The following is a 20,894-nucleotide window of genomic DNA, read 5'->3' as shown; positions in this document are numbered from 1 at the left end:
ACAGGGCTGTTGTGAGGAATAGCTAAGTGATTGTAAAGCACTTTGAACGTATAATTGCTTCTTATTAAGACTACAACAATAATAATATCATATGCCTGTTTACTACCAGAACTTAAGAAATTTGTTTTTCTTTTACCTCTTTTCTGTTCTGTGCTGTAGTGATCCATTGAGACAGTGAATCCTCCCCTTTTTAAGATATCTGGAAACGCATAAAGGTGTAAACAGAGATAACTCTACAGACCGGGTTTTCACATCTGAGAACAGATTTTTTTGTCCCAGATGTTGCTTCGTGAGGGCCTCCCCTCTGAAATCCTCAGCCAATGCCAAGCACTGGTTGAGGTGTGTCTGCATCTGTGCTGAGCCCAAGATGCCCAAAGGAGCCAATCTGAGTTTTAAAGTCAATATTCAAAAGTAACCTTAGTGCAAAAACTTCACGTTTCTAAAGTGAAGAGAGAGAAGGGTCCCCAGCCCCATTTGCCGCCCTCATCTCTGCGGACTTGGTGGCTGCGTGTGTGCGGGGCCTGGAGAATGAGCTGGAGAATGCGGGGAAGCCCGGTTCCTGGCTGTGCTCCTCCAAGACCGTGTGTGCTTATGGCAGAGCATGGGAGCCATGTCACCAGTAGCAGTGGGAGTCTTGCGGGCTCCCTCCCAACCTTGAATCCTGTTCCAGTGACATCTTGTGTGTTGTGACCTTTGCCCTTCGGCCCCATTGGCTCATGATACCAAGTGGTCTGATCTGCGTGGACTTGAGTGGACTCCCTGGCCTCACTATGGAAATGGGCTCAGCCCCCGATCAGCTTCTGCTCCTGCATGTGCAGACTAGAGAGCGTCTAGGAGCTTGCAGTGGGTTTTGTGGATTCTCACAGCAGAGTCTCTGAGGCCTGAGACCAGGTTTGACTGCACACATCGCCATGGTAGGGATACAGGGACAGGGTTGAAAGCTGGCCAGAAAACTCCAGTAGGGCCGGGCCCTTGTGGGGATGCTGCCTGTATCTGCTAGTCAATAGCGATGGCCCCCAGCACCCTGAGTCTCCCCACAGCCTGCCAGCGTCCCAGCCCCTCTACAGACCCTTCTGTGATCCAGCAACTAAAGGACTAATGCCCGGCTTCGGGAGGGCCTTCGGGATGCTGCTCTGGTCGAGAGTCCCATTTCTGCCCTGATTGGGCAGTGCCTGGGATGCACCAGTCATTAAGAATGTGGTGTATCTTCCTTGAAACGGATGCTGGTTGGCCTGTGGGCACAGACGAGGAGCTAGTTCACCCCCAGACAAATGATTCCTGTTTGTCTCTGACCCACCTTGAAGTCAAGTTTATTCAACACTACAGGCCAGACAGTATATCCTCACCCCACTGTCTGTGTCACCCTGTCTCCAAGGGCCTGTGTGACCAGCTGTCTCCTAGATCTAAGTCTCCATATGCCAAAGCCTCAGCAGAACAGCCCCGAGTAATTCATGTGATGGGTGTTTCCACATGCCTTTCTCCACAGTCCTTCCAAATAGTTAAAAACTGCAAAGTGGTAACTTTCTAGGTAGGACTTAGGGAATGGTTCAGATGAAATGGGAATCTTGCCCCCTGTGGGTCTGGCTATGTTTGCTGTGTGATGGTACTGGCTGTGGTTGGTAGGCAAGGCCCAGCTGGTGAGAGATAGCCAGAAATTGTGGGGGTGCCTCTGGCCTCAACCCCAAAGGGAAACAAGGCTTCCCTGAAACTCAGTTTATAGTCAGACTACAGACACTTCTGTCCAGTCTCCTGAAATCCCTGTGGAAGAGTATAGCTTTAAATGTAGGTCAGTTGTAGGAGACGACTTAAGTTTATTATCCTCTAATCTTCATTGACTCACTCAGCCAACTTGGTACCCAACACCACAAACCATGGTGCTAAACCCTAAAGCTCCTGGCTAGAAGACATGACACAGGCCATTGTCCATCACGGGAAGCAGACGTAAGATGGGGCATCAGGCTCTTATATAGCTGACACTGTGGTGTGGCCTGGTTAACAATTAAATCCACAGGATTTTGGGGTACTGGATTCAGTACTCTTTTGGAAAAGCAGATATTCCCCCCACTCTGAGAATAGTAATTACTATTATCAAAAGTCTTTATGAAGATAAAATTACCGAAAGGAGTTACGGCAAGTTATATTAGGTAGTAGCAAAAGGTCTTAATTACTGTATCATGTTATAGAATAATACCCACCTAGGACCCCTCATTAGCCCAAATGCGTCACGATTCAGTTATCCATGGGAAGGAGCTTGCTGCCACTTACTAATGGATCCAAGGTTGGGTAGGCACCTGTGCAAGTGTATTCTCCTTGGGACCCAGTAGACGTGAGAGAGATGGCTGTTTGGGGTCATGAGAGAGCAGGGCATTCTAAGGCACAGTGAGGGTGATCTGTTATCAGGTGTCAAAGGCCAGCTCAGAGAAGCCCTGGAAAGGACATTTCTGCCCAAAGTGGAGAAAGGCCAGTGAAATAACAGGAATCCCAGGTGGGGTGAAGAGTGTGTGGCCTGAGGACAAGGTGATATTACCTGTTTGAGGACAGGTTAGCAGCCGTTCTCAAACTCTGTGGTCTCTGGACCCCTTTATGCTCTTAAAAATTTATGAGGACCCTTGTATATCAATATTTACTGCTTTAGAAATTAAAAGTGAGGAATTTCTGAAGCAGTATGCAAGCACAAAGATGCCAGCGTGATGACGTCATCACACGTCATGTGGCCTTTGAGAAGCCCCCCCCCCCAGCTCCGTGAGAGAATGAGAGGGCAAGGCAGAGGACATCCTGGTTTATTATGCGGATGCCGCGACCTCACGGACTCCCGAAGGTGTCCTGGGGAGCCCCAGGGTGCCTGGAGCACACTTTGAGAACTGTTGCTGTAGAGAAATGACCCCAAATCCCCCTAAAGGAAAAGGTTAAAGAACCTCTTGTGTATACCACTGTCCCTGACTGAAACCCGTGTCTCCCTCTCAGGCCCCTCCCCTATCCCAGACCATTCACCTGGACACAGAGCTCCCTGTACCCCCAGTGTCCAGCGACGTTCAGACTGAGGGTTGCACCCCACATGCCACGTCTCGCTGCCTGTGCTGATCTGGAGGAATGATGGTCTGAATTAGTGCACGATACACAGTGTTTTTCAAGATCACAGCCCCTCAGAGTCACACAACTGAGACAAGATGTGTGCTGAGCCTAAGATCAGTTTCCTGACACCTTGTGGTCGTTTGTCATTTCCATGCTAACTTAGTGATACAGGAGCTCGGCCAAGTTGGTTAAAGGAGGCTAGCCGTGACTGAGTGGCACCCACAGTCGTGTGGGGGAGTGGGCAGGAGGGAGCGTTTGATTGAGACTTGACCCCAGCACTCTGCCGTTGACCCAACGGGACTTTGCCTTGGTGGTGGTCAAGGGGGCGCCAGCATGGTGTCGTGGGAACCTAGCTGAGCCTTTGCTATTTTGGGCAGGTTCGTTAACCAGATGGGAATACTCTGGCCTGCCCCCGCTCCCAGGATGTGGCAGGATAAAGTAGATGAACACCACGGGTAACTCACGGGGTGACAGCACAGCTGACTCTTCAGTGAGGGCTGGAACCACTGTGGATGACTCACGGAGCGAGCTTCATGCTTATGATTCTAACCCTTTATATAACTCACAGACTGTTCATAACGGACACAAAGGCTACACCATCACATTTTCCCTGGAGGAAAACAAGGACAGAAGAAGGGGCGTGCCCCTCCGTGCCGTGTGTGCGCGTGTGTATGCAGAGGAGGCGGGGATAGCTCGTAGATGAGCAGGTTCATTCCTTAAGAATTTAATCGCCAGTTCTTTCTAAGGGAGCTAGTCTAAAGTCGTCCGGCCGATCGGGTAGGGGCTGAGTCCTGCTGAAGGGTTAACCAGAACTGGCCTGAGCAGGGCCAACCCGGCTGAGTGAAACCTGCCTGTGATGGAGAACAGGCTCCGCCAGCCGAGGGCTCTCGTGCTGGAGTCTGAAAGCCTGGCACTCACTTCTGAAGATGAACGGCCTGGCCGGGTTCCGACTGGAGACTCGAATCTCTCATCTCCACTGCTACAGTGTAGGTCCAGAGGGGTTTGGACATACTTGCTGTAGAGAGCTGGCGGAAGATGGTGTGTCTGATGGAGCTAGCTTAGGAAGACAGGCAGCGAAAGTCTTACCAATGTGCCCAGGTAGGGAAAAAACCCTAAAAGTGGGCAACAGGAAGGAAGGTAAACGAATGTTCATTTTTGATGTTAAAATATAATTTTTTGCTATTGCTTCAGAAATATTTAGAGAGATTTTATAGTTTGGATTTTTTTTTTTTTTTTTGGTGACTTAATCATTTAGTAAATATCTATAAAATTCCAATTAAATGGTGTCTACATTTAAAGCAGCAGTCTATGGGAAAAGTGATATTTCTTTTTTAAAAAAACATTTATGATAACATCTAGCATTTAAAGATCAACCAGAAACTAGGCTTGATTCTGTTTAACATTTTATATGATTGGACATCTTAAATCAATGTTTATATTTTCTAGGAATCCTGTGTTTATTTAAAACCATAATTCTCCTGTGTTGTTAATGGAATGACTTTATATGGCTTCAATTGTGTTGGTTTAAATGCTATGACCACATTCCTAATTAAAATAGTATTTTGCTGATAGAGGTAGACAGATATGATATATGAAAGCATACACAATTTTACTGATTGTAAAGTGTTTATTTCAAGAAAAATGTTCTTTTTTTTTTTTTTAGAGCTGTGAAAAAAATTTTTTCAAGGAGTTAAGATAGTTTTCTGAATTTTGGGGGATTGAAACTTGTGCCTATGGAATTTTTGGAGCAGCCTAAGCTACCTTTTAGCTTGATATGTGTGCTAGAAAAATTTCATTATCATGTTTTGTGATATGTAATAAATTCAGGGTGCTGTGCTTAAGCTTTGTTTCAGTTCAAGTTTGGGAACATCTGTTTCCCTCATTCCCAACCCTGGCAGACACCCTCCCCACTGTGCCCTCCCCCCCCCCCCCCCCCCGTCCTTCCCCAGATCCCACGTGAAAGGTAAAGTCAGTCCCTGATTCTTAGAAGGTGTGTTTCTTCCTGCGTGGAGCAAGCAAAATGTCATCGTGATTTCTAAGCCTCTGCTTTCCTGTCGGGAAGAGTGATGCTTTCTCTCCTCCTCTGATGTCTCTTTAATAAATATGTTGTCATTATTTGTCTTTGGAAATGGCCTCTTGGGCCACCTCTCAATTTTCTCCATGATTTATGTTGCAAACAAACTCTCTGTCTTGTGTCTGTTCGCTGCACTCTCCTACTCTGGTGTATCATTGACAACGTGCTGGAGACAGTCTTTGTTTTTATTATGCAATTATGTTATATGTGTATTTCAGTGAAATGTCAACCCGTCAACAGAGGATGATGTTAAAAATTATCCAAATAAATAGTTTTCTATTTCTTTTAATCAGACCTAGTCCAATCAGTTGCATGACAGCGAACAGGATTATTTGTTATTATTTAAACTCAATGTGTCTGGCCCACGCTGCCTTGTAACATGGATTAATATACATCATTTAACTGGGGGTGTTGACTTAGTGCATGGTCACCTGTGTTTGTTTTGTGGGGACAGCAGCAAGTATGTCAGACCTGGTCTCTTCTTGTTGGAGCCTCAGATGTGTAACAGCCCTTTCTCCCCAGTGATCCAGAATTCGCCTTGAACTCTGGCTTATCTTATCTTGCCTTGATAATTGTGCCCTAGAAAATGCTGAATGAATGAACCGTAGGCTGTTAATACTACTGGGCTCGACCTTTCTGCACATGCCGGTAGCTCTGCTGTGTAAGAGCTTTCACCCACTTGACATTAGACTCGCCTTCTTGATGTTTCCATGAGAATGGCAAGGGGTCCCCCCCAAGCCCAGTGGTTCCCTGGGCTCAGATGTGCTAGACTCAGGGATCCTGAGAGAGGGAAAGTGTGTGTGTACATACATGTGTGCATGCATATGTCCAAGTACATGTGTGCATGTGTGTACATGCATGCATGTGTGCGAGTGCACGTGTGCACGTGTATGTGTGTGTGCATCTTGTGCCTGTGATCAGAGGGACAGGAGAGGAAGTGGCAGCCTCACTGACACACCATGAGCTGTTCTGGGTTTGGCTCTGGGACATGTGTGTCTTTCCCTTGCAAGACCAGAGCCTTCTTAGCTAGGGACCTGAAAGCTTTGACTGTGGGTGGCTCTTTCACCCTACAATTCAGGAAATGGAAAGACCTCCTGATCCTCTATTCAAAGCCTGGTTCAAAACAGACCCAGGCTGCTGTGCCACCTCTCACACGCTCATCTCCTGGGCTGGGTGTGTTATGGAGGAGGCCATTTTCAAAGGGGCCTGTTGGGAAATTTGCACTTGTACACTTTACATTCTAGATTAACATCACCACCCCTGGTGTCTGCAAAGACCAGTCTGAACATTCCCACATCAGTGGGCCCAGCCCTGCTGGATCTGCCCACTGTCTGCTCCCCCACCTTGACCACTGCTGAGCGTGTCTCAAGTATGGTCATTACGCTTTGTATATTCCTGTGCCCACCCGCTGCTGGGGGTTGTGGAGGAAGGACAGGGAAGTGGTCCCCTCCCCTGACAACCCACGCTTGGCCCTGTCCTCCTCTGCTCACTGCCCTGACATTACCGTGGTAGCTGCAGGTGGAGACAGGCATAGCTGGCCTTTAGTGGCTGCTTAGCCTGTCCGAGTCAGCTTGCTGTTTTCCTTAAACTGATGATCAAAGCATCATAGTTTTCTCAGAGCCAGTGACTGTACCTTCCCCGTGTATGGCCCATAAGCATCCCACATGTTTCCCTACAGAAGTCGGGAACAGTGGAAAGGCTTCTCCCAGGCTCTGTCCCCATGCAGCTCTGGACCCAGGATAAGGCCAGCTGTGAGGGCTTCGGGGAAAGGCGGAGTGTCTGTGAGGGGCCCAGGCGTCAGCTGACGGTTCTCACATGGCCTCCATGTCAGGGCGTCGTGGTTGTCAAGAGGATGACCTGGCTGCTGGCAAGTTCTCAGCCTGAGTGCAGGCCAGGGTTCCCCGAATGGCCACAGAGGCTGGCACTGCACAGCGGCCCAGGTCTGTGTGCATGTCAGTCGCTCTGTCACGGTCTTGAGTGTGCTGGTGGTTGCAGTGTGTTGTGTCCCTCCCTCATTCCCATGGCTTTTTAGCAGAACCAGTGGCCCCGATGGCTGCTTGGTCTGCTTGCCCTCCGACACTTGCACCTAGGCTTCCTCACCCTGGACCAGCCAGTGCGTCCTTGCCATCCTCCCTGCAGAGCAGCCAGGCTGTGCTCCCTGCCTGGCTGGGACTTGGGAGATACCTGGCACTCTGCAGGACATCCTTCTGTGGACTGTCATTTAGACATGGACATGGGCTCTTGGCCATGACAGACCTGGAACTAGTCACCAGGCACTGTTCCTTTAAGTGGGGGCATTTGAAAGGAGTTTCCTAAGGTGGGCCTCGAGCATCCCAGGCTAGGACCATCTTGAACCCCTGACCACGACCTACAACTCCGAGGCTGCAGGGCTCCGTCAGTTTTATTCAAACAGTGGTCTGCTTCCTGGGCCGCCCTTTGGAGAAACCTTTCCCTCCCACGGCTGAATCGGGCAGGAGCGAAGCCAGGATGCAGGCCGGGCCCAGGGCGCCCGTGCCGTCTAATCTGTTTTGCCGTTTTCATTGATCTAGGCGGGGTTAAGGACACTGCACGACATCGGGCCAGAGATCCGGCGGGCTATATCATGTGATCTGCAGGACGATGAGCCTGAGGAAACCAAAGAGGAAGAAGATGTAGTCAAAGTAATTATTCCACGCACAGCCGCGCACTGGCCGCTTGGAAATAGTGGGGCAGGACTCCAGTTGGGGCAGCTAACGAGCCACAAAAGAGCCTGGAGAATGCAAGGCAGCCCCAGAGTGTAGGGGGCTTGCGGACCATGCCCTCCCCATTCACCAGCACCTCCTCTAGGGCCAGGCCTGCCCGTCCCAGGCCTGCTCCTCTGCCCCACGCTGGCAGCTCCTGAGGGGCTTGGCCACAGCCACTGGCTGGTATGGGTGAGAACCCTGGGTGCTTCTGGCAGCTGCCTGCCTGCACTGCTCCCTTCTTCCCCAGGCTAGTTCTTTGAGCTGCCAGCAGCCCTCAGCCCCCCAGCTCCCCACCCAACCTCAACCTCAACCTCTGGGGCTGCCAACCAGCCCTGCTCGGTATATACCAAGTCACCTCAACTTGGAGCAACTGGAAGAGCACACTCGAGTGACAGCCAAGAGCTTGCCCCCCGGCTCAGGATTTGGTAACCTTCCTCATTTCAGGGGACCAGCCACCACATAGACACATTCACCCCTCAGATCGTTCTCCAGGGATCCTCCGGAGCTTAACCTAGAATTTGTTTTTCATGTAGAAAAAAATGACCTAACACAGCTAGCCTGCATCAAATACTTGTTAAATTACCTGGTGTTGTCTCCCATTATTTTGCAGAGAAATGGTGCCCTGCTTGGAAACCATGTCAATCATGTTAATAGTGATAGGAGAGATTCCCTTCAGCAGACCAATACCACCCACCGTCCCCTGCATGTCCAAAGGCCTTCAATTCCACCTGCAAGTGATACTGAGAAACCGCTGTTTCCTCCAGCAGGAAATTCGGTGTGTCATAACCATCATAACCATAATTCCATAGGAAAGCAAGCTCCCAGCTCAACAAATGCCAATCTCAATAATGCCAATATGTCCAAAGCTGCCCCTGGAAAGCGGCCCAGCAATGGGAACCTTGAGCATGTGTCTGAAAATGGGCATGATTCCTCCCACAAGCATGACCATGAGCCTCAAAGAAGGTCCAGTATTAAAAGGTAACCTTTAACATTTGTTGGCACTTGGTAGTGTTGTGTCTGCCCCCCACCCCCATGCTCTGGCATGTGCAGGAGGTTCCCAGTAGACATTTGCAGTTGAGCCTGTGAGTGCCACGAGGGCATGGCCTCTTCAGGCCCCAGCCACATGATGACCCTGAAGGATAAAGGGCCACTGGCCATTCTGATTCTTGCTCAATGAGCCACTCCTTAAAATGGCAGCAGGTGTAAACTCTACTGTCCCCATTGTGCCAACAGACTCTGGGACAGGGGCTGGCAGACCTTTTCTGGGAAGGGCTAGACTGTAGGCACTTTAGACTCTGAGCACCAAACAGTCTATTGCAGCTACTCAACTCTGGCTATGGCAAGAAAGCAGCCATAGACAGTATGCTAAACGCATGGGTGCGGCTGTGTCACCATGAAACTTTACTTTTGGACACTGAAATGTGACCTTTATATAGTCACAGGTGATGAAATATTTTTCTTCCTTTGATGTTTTTCAGTCCTTTAAAAGTGTAGAAACCATTCATAGCTCGTCAGCCACAGAGAAACAGGTGGCAGCCGTGTTTGTCCTGTGACCCGTAGTTTGCCAGCCCCCTCTAGGTAGTAGCCTGGTAACTGCATTGTAAATTTTGTTGGAAATATTTAACTTTTATCTTCTCCCTCCCTCCCTTGTTATGCCTTTCCTGGATAGAGCCCGCTATTATGAGACTTACATTAGGTATGTGCTCACTGCCTGTGTTTGTGTGTTAAATACTGTGTGTTGTGTGACCAGTTGGCCTCTCTGAATGCTGAGAGATGAGAAGTTCCTTTGAGCCAACTGCGATATTATAGCTCAGGGCTATGGACTCAGGAGTCGGGGGCAGTGCCTTCTTTCTGCATAAACAGTTCCCACCCAAGGACTGATGCTCACATGCCAGGTGCCCAAGCTAGACCCTGCAGACCTTGAGACAGCACAGGGAGAGCCTGCTGTGCACTGGTGCCCAGACCTGGGCCCGTGATGTTGGGCAGTGGCTGCTACTTTCTGGGGCCAAGCCTTTTGTGTGGCCTTGGTGGAAGGATGTCCCCAGCCTCCTGGAGACCAGGGGCCAGGTCCTCTCCTTTGCCTCCCATGCAGCCCTCAACAAGTGCAGTGTATCTGCTCCACGTTGGCTGAACTGGGTGGAACAGCGGGCAGGATGGTGGTTTTGTTGGCGATGGGGAGGATAGGTCTTCTGGTTCAATTCTGTCAAGTGATATCTTGGACCAGAGGTCAGGGAGAGCATAAAGGACTTGAAGGGAGCACAGTCCTCTCTCTGGAGAGGAGCGATGTCATAGTGCCTGGCTGGTTTTCCTGAGGACCCAAGCCAGGACAGCCAGGCTTCAGAGAAGCATTACCACAGGCCTGGGGCAGGGGACAGTCTTGAAAAACTTGGCAGGTATGCATGAGAGTCTCCCTGGGACACTATCCAAAATTCCTGTTACCTTGCCTGGATCAGATGCAGTGGGAAGTTGGTGGTGAGGGAGTCTCTTTGTTCCAGGTTCTGAAGTCACACGGGGCCCAGGTATTAAGGAGTGGGGATCAGAGTAGATGGCCTGGAATTTCATAGTATTTTCCCTGGGCCTGCCAATCACTGCAGGTTTCTAGGTCCATTTTCTTGCTCTGTTCCCCAAATTACATCTACTCCTTTGCCACCAGGGCCCCTGGGCATAGTGGTCTGGCACCAGCATTATGCAAGCTACTGAGAAAGAAACCCTTCCTGATGCGTGTACACACACACACACACGCCCACACGCCCCACTGTTGGCAGTGGCCTTAACAGTCCAGTCCTGCGGTCTGACACCAGCATTATGCAAGCTACTGAGAAAGAAATCCTTCCTGGATTTCCTCCCACCCCACCCCCTGTTGCCAGTGGCCTTAACAGTCCAGCCCTGGGCAGGATGCTGGCCACAGGTGGAGGCCCAGCCACGGGCAGTGTCTGCTGCCTGCCCAGGCGCTGAAGTCCTCTCTTCCCAACTGCAGGTCCGACTCAGGAGATGAGCAGTTCCCAACTATTTGCCGGGAAGACCCGGAGATACAGGGTTACTTCAGGGACCCCTGCTACTTGGGGGAGCCGGAGTACTTCAGTGGTGAGGAGGACTACGAGGACAGCTCGCCGACCTCCAGCAGGTGAGGAGCTCTGGAGCTCGGGCGCAATTAGAAGACTTGGCTGTTGCCAGTCCCTTGTGCTCTGCCTGTTCGTGGAGCCACGGGCCACCTGCAGCTGCACTGGGGACTGCCCTGGAAAGCAAACCAGGAACACAGACTCCAGGCCAGAGGAAAGGCCTGAGCAGAGCAAATGGGGTCAGAGAGGCAGAGTGGACACTGTTCTCCTGGGCTGTTTCCCCATTTCCACCAGGGGCCTGTGGGGCCTTTTAATAAAGGTCCAGAAATGAGAGCTGGGCCTGTGCATGGAGGGTTAGCTCGTCTCCATCAATTCCTTGTCTCCTGAGAGGCCTGTTTTTCTTTTGTTAGTGCGGAGCACTCGAAGCTGGAGCTCTGTCTGCAGAGCAGCTCTGCGAGCCCAGAGCTCTGGTGGGACCTTAATGAACAGCACCTGTTTCCCCCTCTCATCAAAGGGCCCCTCTCCAGGCTTCTGTCCCAAAGAAAGAATGTTTGAGGTTAAAGGGACACTTGCTTTGGGACACATGGTGGGCAGTGCAGGCGTCAAAGGCCACCTACCATCCTCTTCTCTGTAAATCGCATCTCACCATGACCAGGTGGCCCACGGAAGTGGACGTGGTACTGCCGAGAGGTCCCTTCCCATGTCTGAGCTGTCAGTAACTAGCCTCACACTTCCCCTGCCCTCTTCCAGTACCCTGCCAGCCTCCCTCAGTGCCCGACTTCCAGGGCCCCTGATGCTGACCAAGTGGATCCCGACTTCCCCTCTCCAGTGCCATTGCACACACACATCCGCCCCTTGGACACCCTTTCCCGGCTCGGCTGGCCTGATCCCACCCTCTCTTCCAGGGCTTTGCTTCTCTTTCCCTGTTTGACATTGAAATGCCCACCTCCCCAAAACTCAGAGCCCACCCCGGCCCCTCTCTTCAGGCCCTCTTTTCCGTCTGCATTAGACAGCTCTGTGCATTTGGTATCCGCTCGGCTCCTGGAGGGTAGGGGCCGTGCTTCATGCGCCGTCGTGTCCCTGGTTCCCAGCTCAGCCCCTGGCTGAGGGCAGGCACTCAGGAGAGGGGTTCTCAAGGAGGAAGTGCGCTGGTGATAGTCAAGCCTGCAGGAAACCTGCAGTCCACACCTGCCCCGGCTCGGAGGCCGCCTTGGCCTGGGGGAAACCACCAGCACCCCATTCATCACAGGCCTGCTGTCCTGAACCTTCCTGTAACTGCCTTGTCCTCCATCTGGAATCTCCGGTGAAGCTGAGGGCTGCCTTGTTCACAGCTAGTCCTTCTGTGCCCAAGGAGGTGGGGAGAAGATTGTAGAGGTGGGCACGTCTAAGCTAATGGAAGGGACTTGTTAACTGAGAGCACATGTGCCCCTTACTGTCTCTTTTGGCCTTTCTGACCACCAGGCAGAACTACAGCTATTACAGCCGACACCCAGGCAGCAGCGTGGACTTCGAGCGGCCCCGAGGCTACCATCACCCCCAAGACTTCTTGGAGGACAGTGACTCACCCGTTTGCTATGATTCCCGGAGATCTCCAAGGAGACGCCTACTACCTCCCACTCCAACATGTGAGGCCAGATTTTTTGTTTGGGGTGAAGCCTCCCGGAGAACAGTGTGCCCCTTCCCCAGCCCCGGGGTTGGGGGGAAGGTGGTGATGGCTGAGGTGCTGCCATGTCGAGGACCTTTAGTCCTCAAGCCAGCCCCTGGTTGGAGATATTGTTGGCTTTCCGTCCTCTCTTATCTGCATCCCACATGTTAGAGCTCAAACCACGTGAGCGCTGCTCTGGAGAGCAGAGCAAACAGGATGCGGCCCTGATGTTGCACAGCACAGAGGGTCCGGTGAGGGGCTGTTTGTGCCAGTTTCCCCGCCTTTGAGCCTAGGATCCACCCTCAAAGATGCGCAAGACGTGCAGCATCACTGTTGTTAGCCCCACTCTGGGCATTGGGGTAACTACCCTCAGGGCAGAAGGGGCCAGTCGGAGTGTAGAGCTGGACTTCACCCAGGTCTGTTTTACCGCGGCCCACGCCTCTGAGCACTGGGTACCTGGGGATCCCTGTCTCTCCTCAGGCCGCACCAGAGTGTCTCCTTTCTCCCCTCTCCACCCTCCTCTCTCTCACCCCTGCCTCTGGTCCGCCAGTGCCCTCTGTTCATGGGGCAGGCTTTGGACTTGGCGGTGATCTCTAGGGTAGACGCTCCCATCCTGGGACCTGGAAATCCCATCCTGCTGAGCAGGACGGGCTGGCTGCTGCCCACCTGGTTTCCCTGTGTGGGTAGTATATCTGGTGCTGCCTGGAGATCTGGGTCACCCCCAGTGAGGAACTGGGCCAGGGAAAGAAACTCAGCAGTGGCCCCTGCCAGCTCCTGGCTGGGCAGTTTGATTTTGGACCTGTGGACATTTGGATAGTGGTTAAAGAATATCCACTTCTGGTATTTCTAAGGAATGAAGCGTGTTTTTGAGCAAAACTCTAATCAGTAACCAAAAAATAGCCAAGACACATCGGCTCCCAGTCTGCTGATTACATGCACAGTAATGATTGTGGCTGGGTGGCGCCTGGGTCCTCCCTCTCTCCAGCTGTCACCCCCCCGCTGGGGAGTGCAACCAGACCCATTTCCATGGTTAATATTTAATTTCATAGCCTCAAACACACAGCATTTCTGGCCTCCATAAATACTGGATGACGCACATGCAGGCGAGGCTGGGTGGAGGCCCACACGCGAGGCCATTGCCCCCTCAGACCTCCCTTTGGCGGCCACGCTCACGCCCACCACTCGCAGGGGCCGCCTTGCGGAAGTGAGGAACCTGAGTGCACGAGCAGCTGCCCTCTTCACTTGTAAGAGCAGATAAATAACGTGTTTTATTTGCTTCGCTGCTTGTAGGTTCAGACCTCGGGCGGGGAGAGTGTGGAACTCTGCAGCCCGCGTTCTCGGCTTCAGGAGGGTGACTTCCTCCAGCAGAGATAGTTGTGACCAAATGAGATGAAGGGTGTATGTGGACCCGTTTTCAAACCTGAAACGCCCTATCTGAGAGAGAAGGGCGTGGTTTCCCTTTCCTGGTTTTGAGTCTCAGGTCCCTGCCATCTGATCCTAGGAGGGTCCTAGAGGTTGTGGTGCCAAGGGAGGCCTGTCCTGCCTAGAACACTGAAATTCGGCCCCTGCGTGGTGCATGGAGGGTCGGCTATCTGATTAGGACAGCAGCCATGGACTCAACTCCAGGAGGCCCCAGCCTGCCCCATAGTGCGCATGGGGCCTGCGAGACCAGGAGTGCTGTCTGTCTCGTTCCTCCCTGTCAGTGGCCAGCCTGGTCTTCATGCACTTTGGGGGCAGCACCTCACAGAACTGGTTCCTGCAGCTTCGTGAGCAGTTCCTGGATGCCCAGGAGCCCACCCCAGACTGGTGCCTGCAGTTTCCAATACAGGAATTTAGGAGTGTGGAGTTTTAAGCCTCCCTGTGAGCTTAGAAAGCAGAGGTCAAGAAAGGAGCTGTTGAGGGGGCTTGGCCACCCACTGTCTTGCAAAGTACCAGTAGGGCTCCTGAAATGCCCCTTGCTTCCTGTGGAGGTTTTCCAGGGGGAGGCCCCTGGCCTGTGCTTGGGGACCCTGAACCTAGATGGCTCTTCTGTGCCCGGTGCCCTGTGAAGCCACAAGCTCTAGATCTCTTATTGCTCAACCTGTGTATCAGCCTCTGTTCAAAGTGGCTGTTAACAGGACGACTGCATTCTTTAAAGTTAGAGGTGTTCCTTTTGGTTTTGTCTCCAGTGCAGGAAAGCTGGTTCTTTCCCAACAAAAGAATTTTCTTATCTGGTTGAGCTGATAGGCAGCAAGTCACTCCCTTTAAGGCAGAGTAAACCCAAGAGCACCTGTGAGATACCTCGGGCCCCAGAGACACTTAGGATGTCCGGAAGGTGAGGACAGGGCAGTCAGCCAGTGCCTGTGGAGTTCTAGAATGAGGTCGTGTTCTTGCCTGAAATGCTGTGTTCCCCACGATGCATAGGGCAGGGGCTGCAAATCAGAACAGCTGCCCTCCGGCTGCCTTCAGTTCCTGAGAATAGGCATGGCATTTACAGAAAATCTACTTGCACTTTTTGTTTGTTTTTGTTAATTTTCACCAAGGATATTTTTTAGAGAGTGGAAAGGGGAGGAGAGAGAGAGAGAGAAACATCTATGTGAGAGAGACACATTGATTGGTTGCCTCCTACACGCACCCCAACCAGGGCCAGGGATGGAACCTTCATCTCAGATACATGCCCTTGACCTGGAATCAAACCCACAACCCTTTGGTGCAGGGGCCAATGTTCTAACCACTAAGCCACACCAGCCAGGGCTCTACTTTCACTTTTTAAAAGTATCCCTCAGTTGGGCTTCTTCCTCAAGCTCCATCCAAAAGTCTGAAGCCTCACTACTTAATGCCTTTTCTCAGACAAATCGCTTGCTTGGGCTCCTTGCTGGGCCCCCTGCTGAATGTTCAGTGGGCCACCGTGATTTCAGGAGCCCGTCCTGCCAGTGAACTTGTGTCACAACTGCTCCTATGCTTTGCCTTCTCAGCCCACCGGAGATCCTCCTTCAACTTTGAGTGCCTGCGCCGGCAGAGCAGCCAGGAGGAGTTCCCACCGTCCCCTACCTTCCCCCACCGCACAGCCCTGCCTCTGCACCTGATGCAGCAACAGGTGAGCCGGCCCACCTGGCCTTGCCCAGTGGCTCGATGGGCACCCTGTGTGGGACCAACCCTCAGGACACCCCCTTCCCCTTGGCTGCCAGCACCAAGGGGAAGGAGAGAACCTTCACACATGCTGGGGTTCAAGTGTGTAACAACCCTGCAAATAGATACTATCATGAACCATTTTATGGATAAGCTAACATCAGAGAGGATATGAGTGCCTGAGCTCACACAGGAGATGAATGACAAGGTGGCATTTGAATCCAAGGCTGCCAACTGCCAAGGCTGGGCTCTTGGCCTAGGTGCAGTCTTCTCCCCCATGTCATTGAAGCTAGGGGCCTGGCACAGCTCACAACCCAGGGAGTGGTGGCCACTAGACTGAACAGTCATCTGTGACCTTTATTTGCTCTGAGAGGTTGTTCCTTCTTTATGGAGCCCTCTGTGAGCAGGGTCCTGTGCTCATGGGGGTGGGTGAGCCCCCAACCCTGCCTGTAAAGTGAGTGTGGTCCAGGGAGAAGGACCTGTCCACAGTGCAGGTGACTGGACAGGAAGGAGCTCGAGGCCAGAGCCCAGTCACCAGGGCTTTGCCTTAAGGACACGGACTTTTTCTTTCTGAAAAAACACATCAGAGATGCTGTCCGCTTGTGCGTTGGGAGGGGTGGGGCAGGTGGAGAGAGCTACCTCGGGCGGTGCGCACCTGGGTCTAAGTTGGTGGAGTCGGCTCTCCAGGTAGGTTTCTTATCCTGAGCATCCATAGCACATAACAGTAGCTGCCATTTCAGATATTCTATTCTTGTGTGTCTGCCAGCTTTTTACTCTTCTGCCTTCGTTTTTATGTTCATTTTGATGTGTGTCCTGCGTTGTCATGGAAGGAAGGACAAGCCCTGGGAAGGCCCAGGCCATCAAATGCCATGACCAAGTAGACATGAAGGTCTCCACTGGCATATGCATGCAAATGCCTTCCCTCTGCTACCCCGCCCTGGCCAGGCCCAGGTCCTGCCTGCACTGCCTCCCTTGGGCACACATGGCCTTCGTTCGGCCATGGGCCTGGGCTGCTCACAGGACAGGGCCTCGGGTCCCCCTCACAGGGCTGGAATGCTGAGGCGGGTCTGCCGTGGAGCCACCGAGGCGGAGAAGCAAGGCCTGTGCCCAGTGCTTCAGAGCAGGCAGAGGCTGGACACCTGACTTGTTGCACTAGAGTAGAGAACAGCCGTGTTTCACTGCGGGTGCTGGGAACCATTAGCTTGCCCTGAATGTACTTCCACGGTTAAATCAGAGTGCGCTGGGCGGCGTGTCCATACACCCCAGCTTGTGTGTCTTCCCTGAGGCTTCGTCATTCTGAAGCGATTTCATGAATTAGCAACTGATTCCTGCTTGGCACCAGTCACAGGGAGTGCATTAGGGTTTGGGGAGAAGGGAGCTACAGTCTGCTAGAAAGCCCAACCTTTACTGCCAGTCCATCTAACGTAGTGTGTTTTACAGTCCTGTCCGAGGCTGCCCTGCAAAACTGCCTCCTGCTTGACCTGGGGTGAGAGGCCTGACGTCCAGACCTCTGAGGCCCTCTGGTCTCTCTGCTCCCCCTTTCTCCTCAGATCATGGCAGTCGCAGGCCTAGATTCAAGTAAAGCCCAGAAGTACTCGCCGAGCCACTCCACCCGGTCATGGGCCACCCCTCCAGCGACCCCTCCTTACCAGGACTGGACGCCGTGCTACACCCCCCTGATCCAGGTGGAGCAGACGGAGGCCCTGGACCAGGTCAACGGCAGCCTGCCATCCCTGCACCGCAGCTCGTGGTACACAGACGAGCCTGGCATCTCCTATCGGACCTTCACACCAGCCAGCCTGACTGTCCCCAGCAGTTTCCACAACAAAAACAGTGACAAGCAGAGGAGCGCAGACAGCTTGGTGGAGGCAGTGAGTGTGGCTCACCCACGTGCTCCAGGAGGGGGTGCTGCAGGCACAGCCAGGGTGGCGTCCTGAGACCCGCACAGAGCAGGATTGGGTAGAGGCCCTGAGGGCGGGAGGGGTCTGGAGCCAGGCTCCTTGCTTCTGATCTGGACTCTGCCCACTTCTTAGAAGCAAGGATGGTACCTACAGCATGAGTATAAAACCGCCATAAATAGCTGTTCCCACAACTACCAGTTTATACCCAGATTCTCCCCCCTATGGGTTTTGTTCTTGTTGGGCTATGTATAGGTTCCGAGCTTCATGATATTTCAAAGGCAAAGCCATTTGCATGTACAGTTAGTTACCATGTATGAGATCTAGTGAACACAACTGAGTCATGCAGTTGGTGCTTGAAGTGGATTTTCTGTCCTTGCCCCCCTCACAGCCTCATAATGCATTCATGCCATCGATACTTTCCTGTGCAGGTCCTGATATCCGAAGGCTTAGGACGGTATGCAAGGGACCCAAAATTCGTGTGTGCGACAAAACACGAAATCGCTGATGCCTGTGACCTAACCATCGACGAGATGGAGAGTGCAGCCAGCAACCTGCTTAATGGGACGGTGCATCCCCGGGCGAACGGCGACGTGGGCCCCATCTCAAGCCAGCAGGACTACGAGCTCCAGGACTTCGGGCCCGGCTACAGTGACGAAGAGCCAGACCCCGGGAGGGAGGAGGAGGACCTGGCAGATGAAATGATCTGCATCACCACCCTGTAGCCTCCAGGGACGGGCAGGCTGCCTCTGCCCTCCGGCGGGCGCCCGAGGGCCAGAGAAAAAGTGCCTCGTAGTTAGGAGAGTGTAGGCACTAGCGTGAAGTCCGTGCTCCATTAGACTTGTGTGCAGGTGGTGTCATGCCTCAAGGAAGCCATAAACCTGCTGGGGGACAGCTGTGCGCACGTGCTGAGCCCCAGCTGTGGACAGCAGGCCCGGACCAGCTGCCCTCTGGTTCACAGCCCCCCGGGGCACTCGCCCACGCCCACCCGCCCACAGGCACGGTGGGAAGGTTAAAGGTGATGACAATCACCATACCTGTGTCATTACCTCAGCCATCAGTCTAGCATATCAGAGTTCACTGGGCCCAGCATATCCATTTTTAACCCCTTCTCCCCAAAATACACTGCTTCCTGGTTCCTGTTCTGAAATAGAGTAAGTCAGGGCCCACCTAGCAGCTGTCATCCTGAGGGAAGCAGGACCTTAGAAGCAAGGTTTTCTGTTATGTGACACCAGTTTACACGAGAGCATGTCACTCAGATCGTCGGTTTCTGTCAGGCTAAGGGCAGCTGTAAACTGGAATAATCACTCGCAACCAGGTCAACTTAGAAACGCTAGTTTGTTTAAAAATTAGACTTACTGTACATGACTTGTAATATACGATAATTTGTATTTGTAAAGAGATGGTCTATATTTTGTAATTATTGTACCGTATTTGAACTGCAGCAATATCCATGGGTCCTAATAATTGTAGTTCCCCACCCAAATTTAGAAATTATTGGTCTTTTTACTCGGACTAAACAGAAGTAGAAGAAATTGAGCCAATTCTCATTTATTCAGTGAAAATCTTTTGGGGGTAAAATTTTAAGTTTAAAAGAACTTGGCACTACAGAGATTTTTCTAAAATATTTTGAGTCACTATGAATCTGTCTTTACACAAGATATACCTGATGACTCTTTGCAGTCTTTTCCCTGAGCAAGAGCCCGATGATTTGATAGTGAACCTTTTGCTCCAACATGGGTTGCGACCGTCTTTTGTTCTCTTTTAACCCTCTCCCCCGTGAGCTCCTCAGACTAGGTCAAGCTGCTTCCTCTGACCCTGTGGCATTCACAGTGGTGGGTCTTCTCACCTGCCCCACAGGACATTTTTGCAGGTGAATGAAGTCCCTCTGCTCCGGTCCCCCGGGATACGGTGTCTTGCAGTGCTGGGGGGAGGGGATGGCGAGACAAAGTGAGGCTGTCCTCTGTGATAGGAGGTCAGAGTCTGGACAAATTGTATTGTTGCCTTTTTACAAAACGTTGCTGTGCTGTGTTCTCTCTGAGGGCTTTTATATGCAACCGAATGAGGGCTGCTGTTTTCACTAGAATGCACTCCCACTCCGATTGTACCTCCTGAGGAAAACCCACTTTGGGATCATTAGACCCATCAAGGCTTCCTTTTCTGATCACGGGATTATGCCGACTTTGTCAAGTTACCTTGGCAGGGATTCTCTGCAGTCAAAAAACAGGTAGCAGTTTTTGGTTCACAATTTTAAAATATTACATAGACAACCTGTTAATGTTGGATTTTCTTTTTTTGGGGTAAATAACAATACTTTGTTATGAAGACCTTACAAACCTCCTAAGACATTCTTACTCCAGATCCAGGCAAAAACTCTTCAAGGTTTGTAAATGACTATTTCCTGATAAATTCTTTTTTATTAAAATGTAAAATGTTCTTGAGAATAAAATTGTGTAATAATTTTATTGTATTTGGGAGCTCTCCTTGCAAGAGCTGGCGTTTGCCAGTGAGAGCTTCGGAAGGGGCGGGCACCCGTGAGGGCAGTTCTGTAATTGTGTAGATTTTTTTCTTACTCTCGTCGCTCCTTCAATGCCTGTGGTAACTTAATACCAGCTGCAGAGAGCACTGTTTCTCCTAAAGGGCTAAACCACTGTTACCATCACCTCGAACTGTTTCTTTTGGTTACTGGTCTTACTGTGTGGCTTAAATCACCAGTCCAACATTGCCTACCAGGACTGACTTTTCTGGTATAGGCAATGCTGTTTTCCAGTGAGTACTTAGAAACGGGCATTTTTATAGGCTGCACCACTCCTAATATCTGTCTGCTTTAAGCCTGGTTCAACCTCTCACCTAACATTAAATTTTTCTTTGTAAGAAAAATTTGAAGTTGTAGAGCATGGTTCTTTTCTTTGTTTTAGGAAAGTTTTATGATTAAATGTCTTTGCTTTTGGTTCCCCTTCCACCCCCTAAAAGCTGTCACTTTGTCGTGTCCCCAGGAATAGTACGTTGAATTCCTTTCATCTGTGTTTTATATAATATCACAAAATGGAAATGGCAGCTCTGATTAACTATCAATGAGCTAAAACCACGTTAACAAGCGTCTCCGTGATTTCCATCCAGACTTGGCCGGGCGGTGCTTCCCAGCTCTGTTCCAGGATGTCTCAGAGCCCAGAGCCCGGAAGGGTGGGTCGTGAAGGCCCCTGGAGCATCTCAGTGCACGGAGGGGGCCTGACCTGCTGGACAAGAGACCACTTTATTGTTGACCCCACGTAGGTGAAATAAACCCAGGGCAGTTTATTTCATGTTGTTTTATAG

The 20,894-nt window shown here is 51.6% G+C and overlaps 1 protein-coding gene across 4 annotated transcripts in view; it reads left to right on the top strand.

The window, feature by feature from the left end:
- Positions 1-20,451, top strand: part of CACNA1D (calcium voltage-gated channel subunit alpha1 D) — a gene marked incomplete at its 5' end in the record, with an annotated part of 288,308 nt that extends 267,857 nt beyond the window's left edge. For 3 of the 4 annotated variants that reach the window (XM_081159099.1, XM_081159098.1, XM_081159101.1), the window contains 8 exons: positions 7,696-7,806; positions 8,480-8,847; positions 9,539-9,565; positions 10,847-10,993; positions 12,390-12,553; positions 15,528-15,649; positions 17,232-17,552; positions 18,011-20,451. In XM_081159099.1, the coding sequence (XP_081015225.1) occupies positions 7,696-7,806; positions 8,480-8,847; positions 9,539-9,565; positions 10,847-10,993; positions 12,390-12,553; positions 15,528-15,649; positions 17,232-17,552; positions 18,011-18,304 (1,554 nt within the window). In that variant the 3' untranslated portion in view covers positions 18,305-20,451. The remainder of the gene's footprint in view (positions 1-7,695; positions 7,807-8,479; positions 8,848-9,538; positions 9,566-10,846; positions 10,994-12,389; positions 12,554-15,527; positions 15,650-17,231; positions 17,553-18,010) is intronic. The other variant, XM_081159100.1, reaches the window with a different exon arrangement.
- Positions 20,452-20,894: the final 443 nt, after the last annotated feature.

The sequence above is a fragment of the Miniopterus schreibersii genome, assembly GCF_964146895.1.
Source record: "Miniopterus schreibersii genome assembly, chromosome: 15".
NCBI classification, from domain to species: Eukaryota; Metazoa; Chordata; class Mammalia; order Chiroptera; family Miniopteridae; genus Miniopterus; species Miniopterus schreibersii.
Note: the sequence above shows the minus strand (reverse complement) of the source record. Positions and strands in the feature narration are given on the sequence as shown.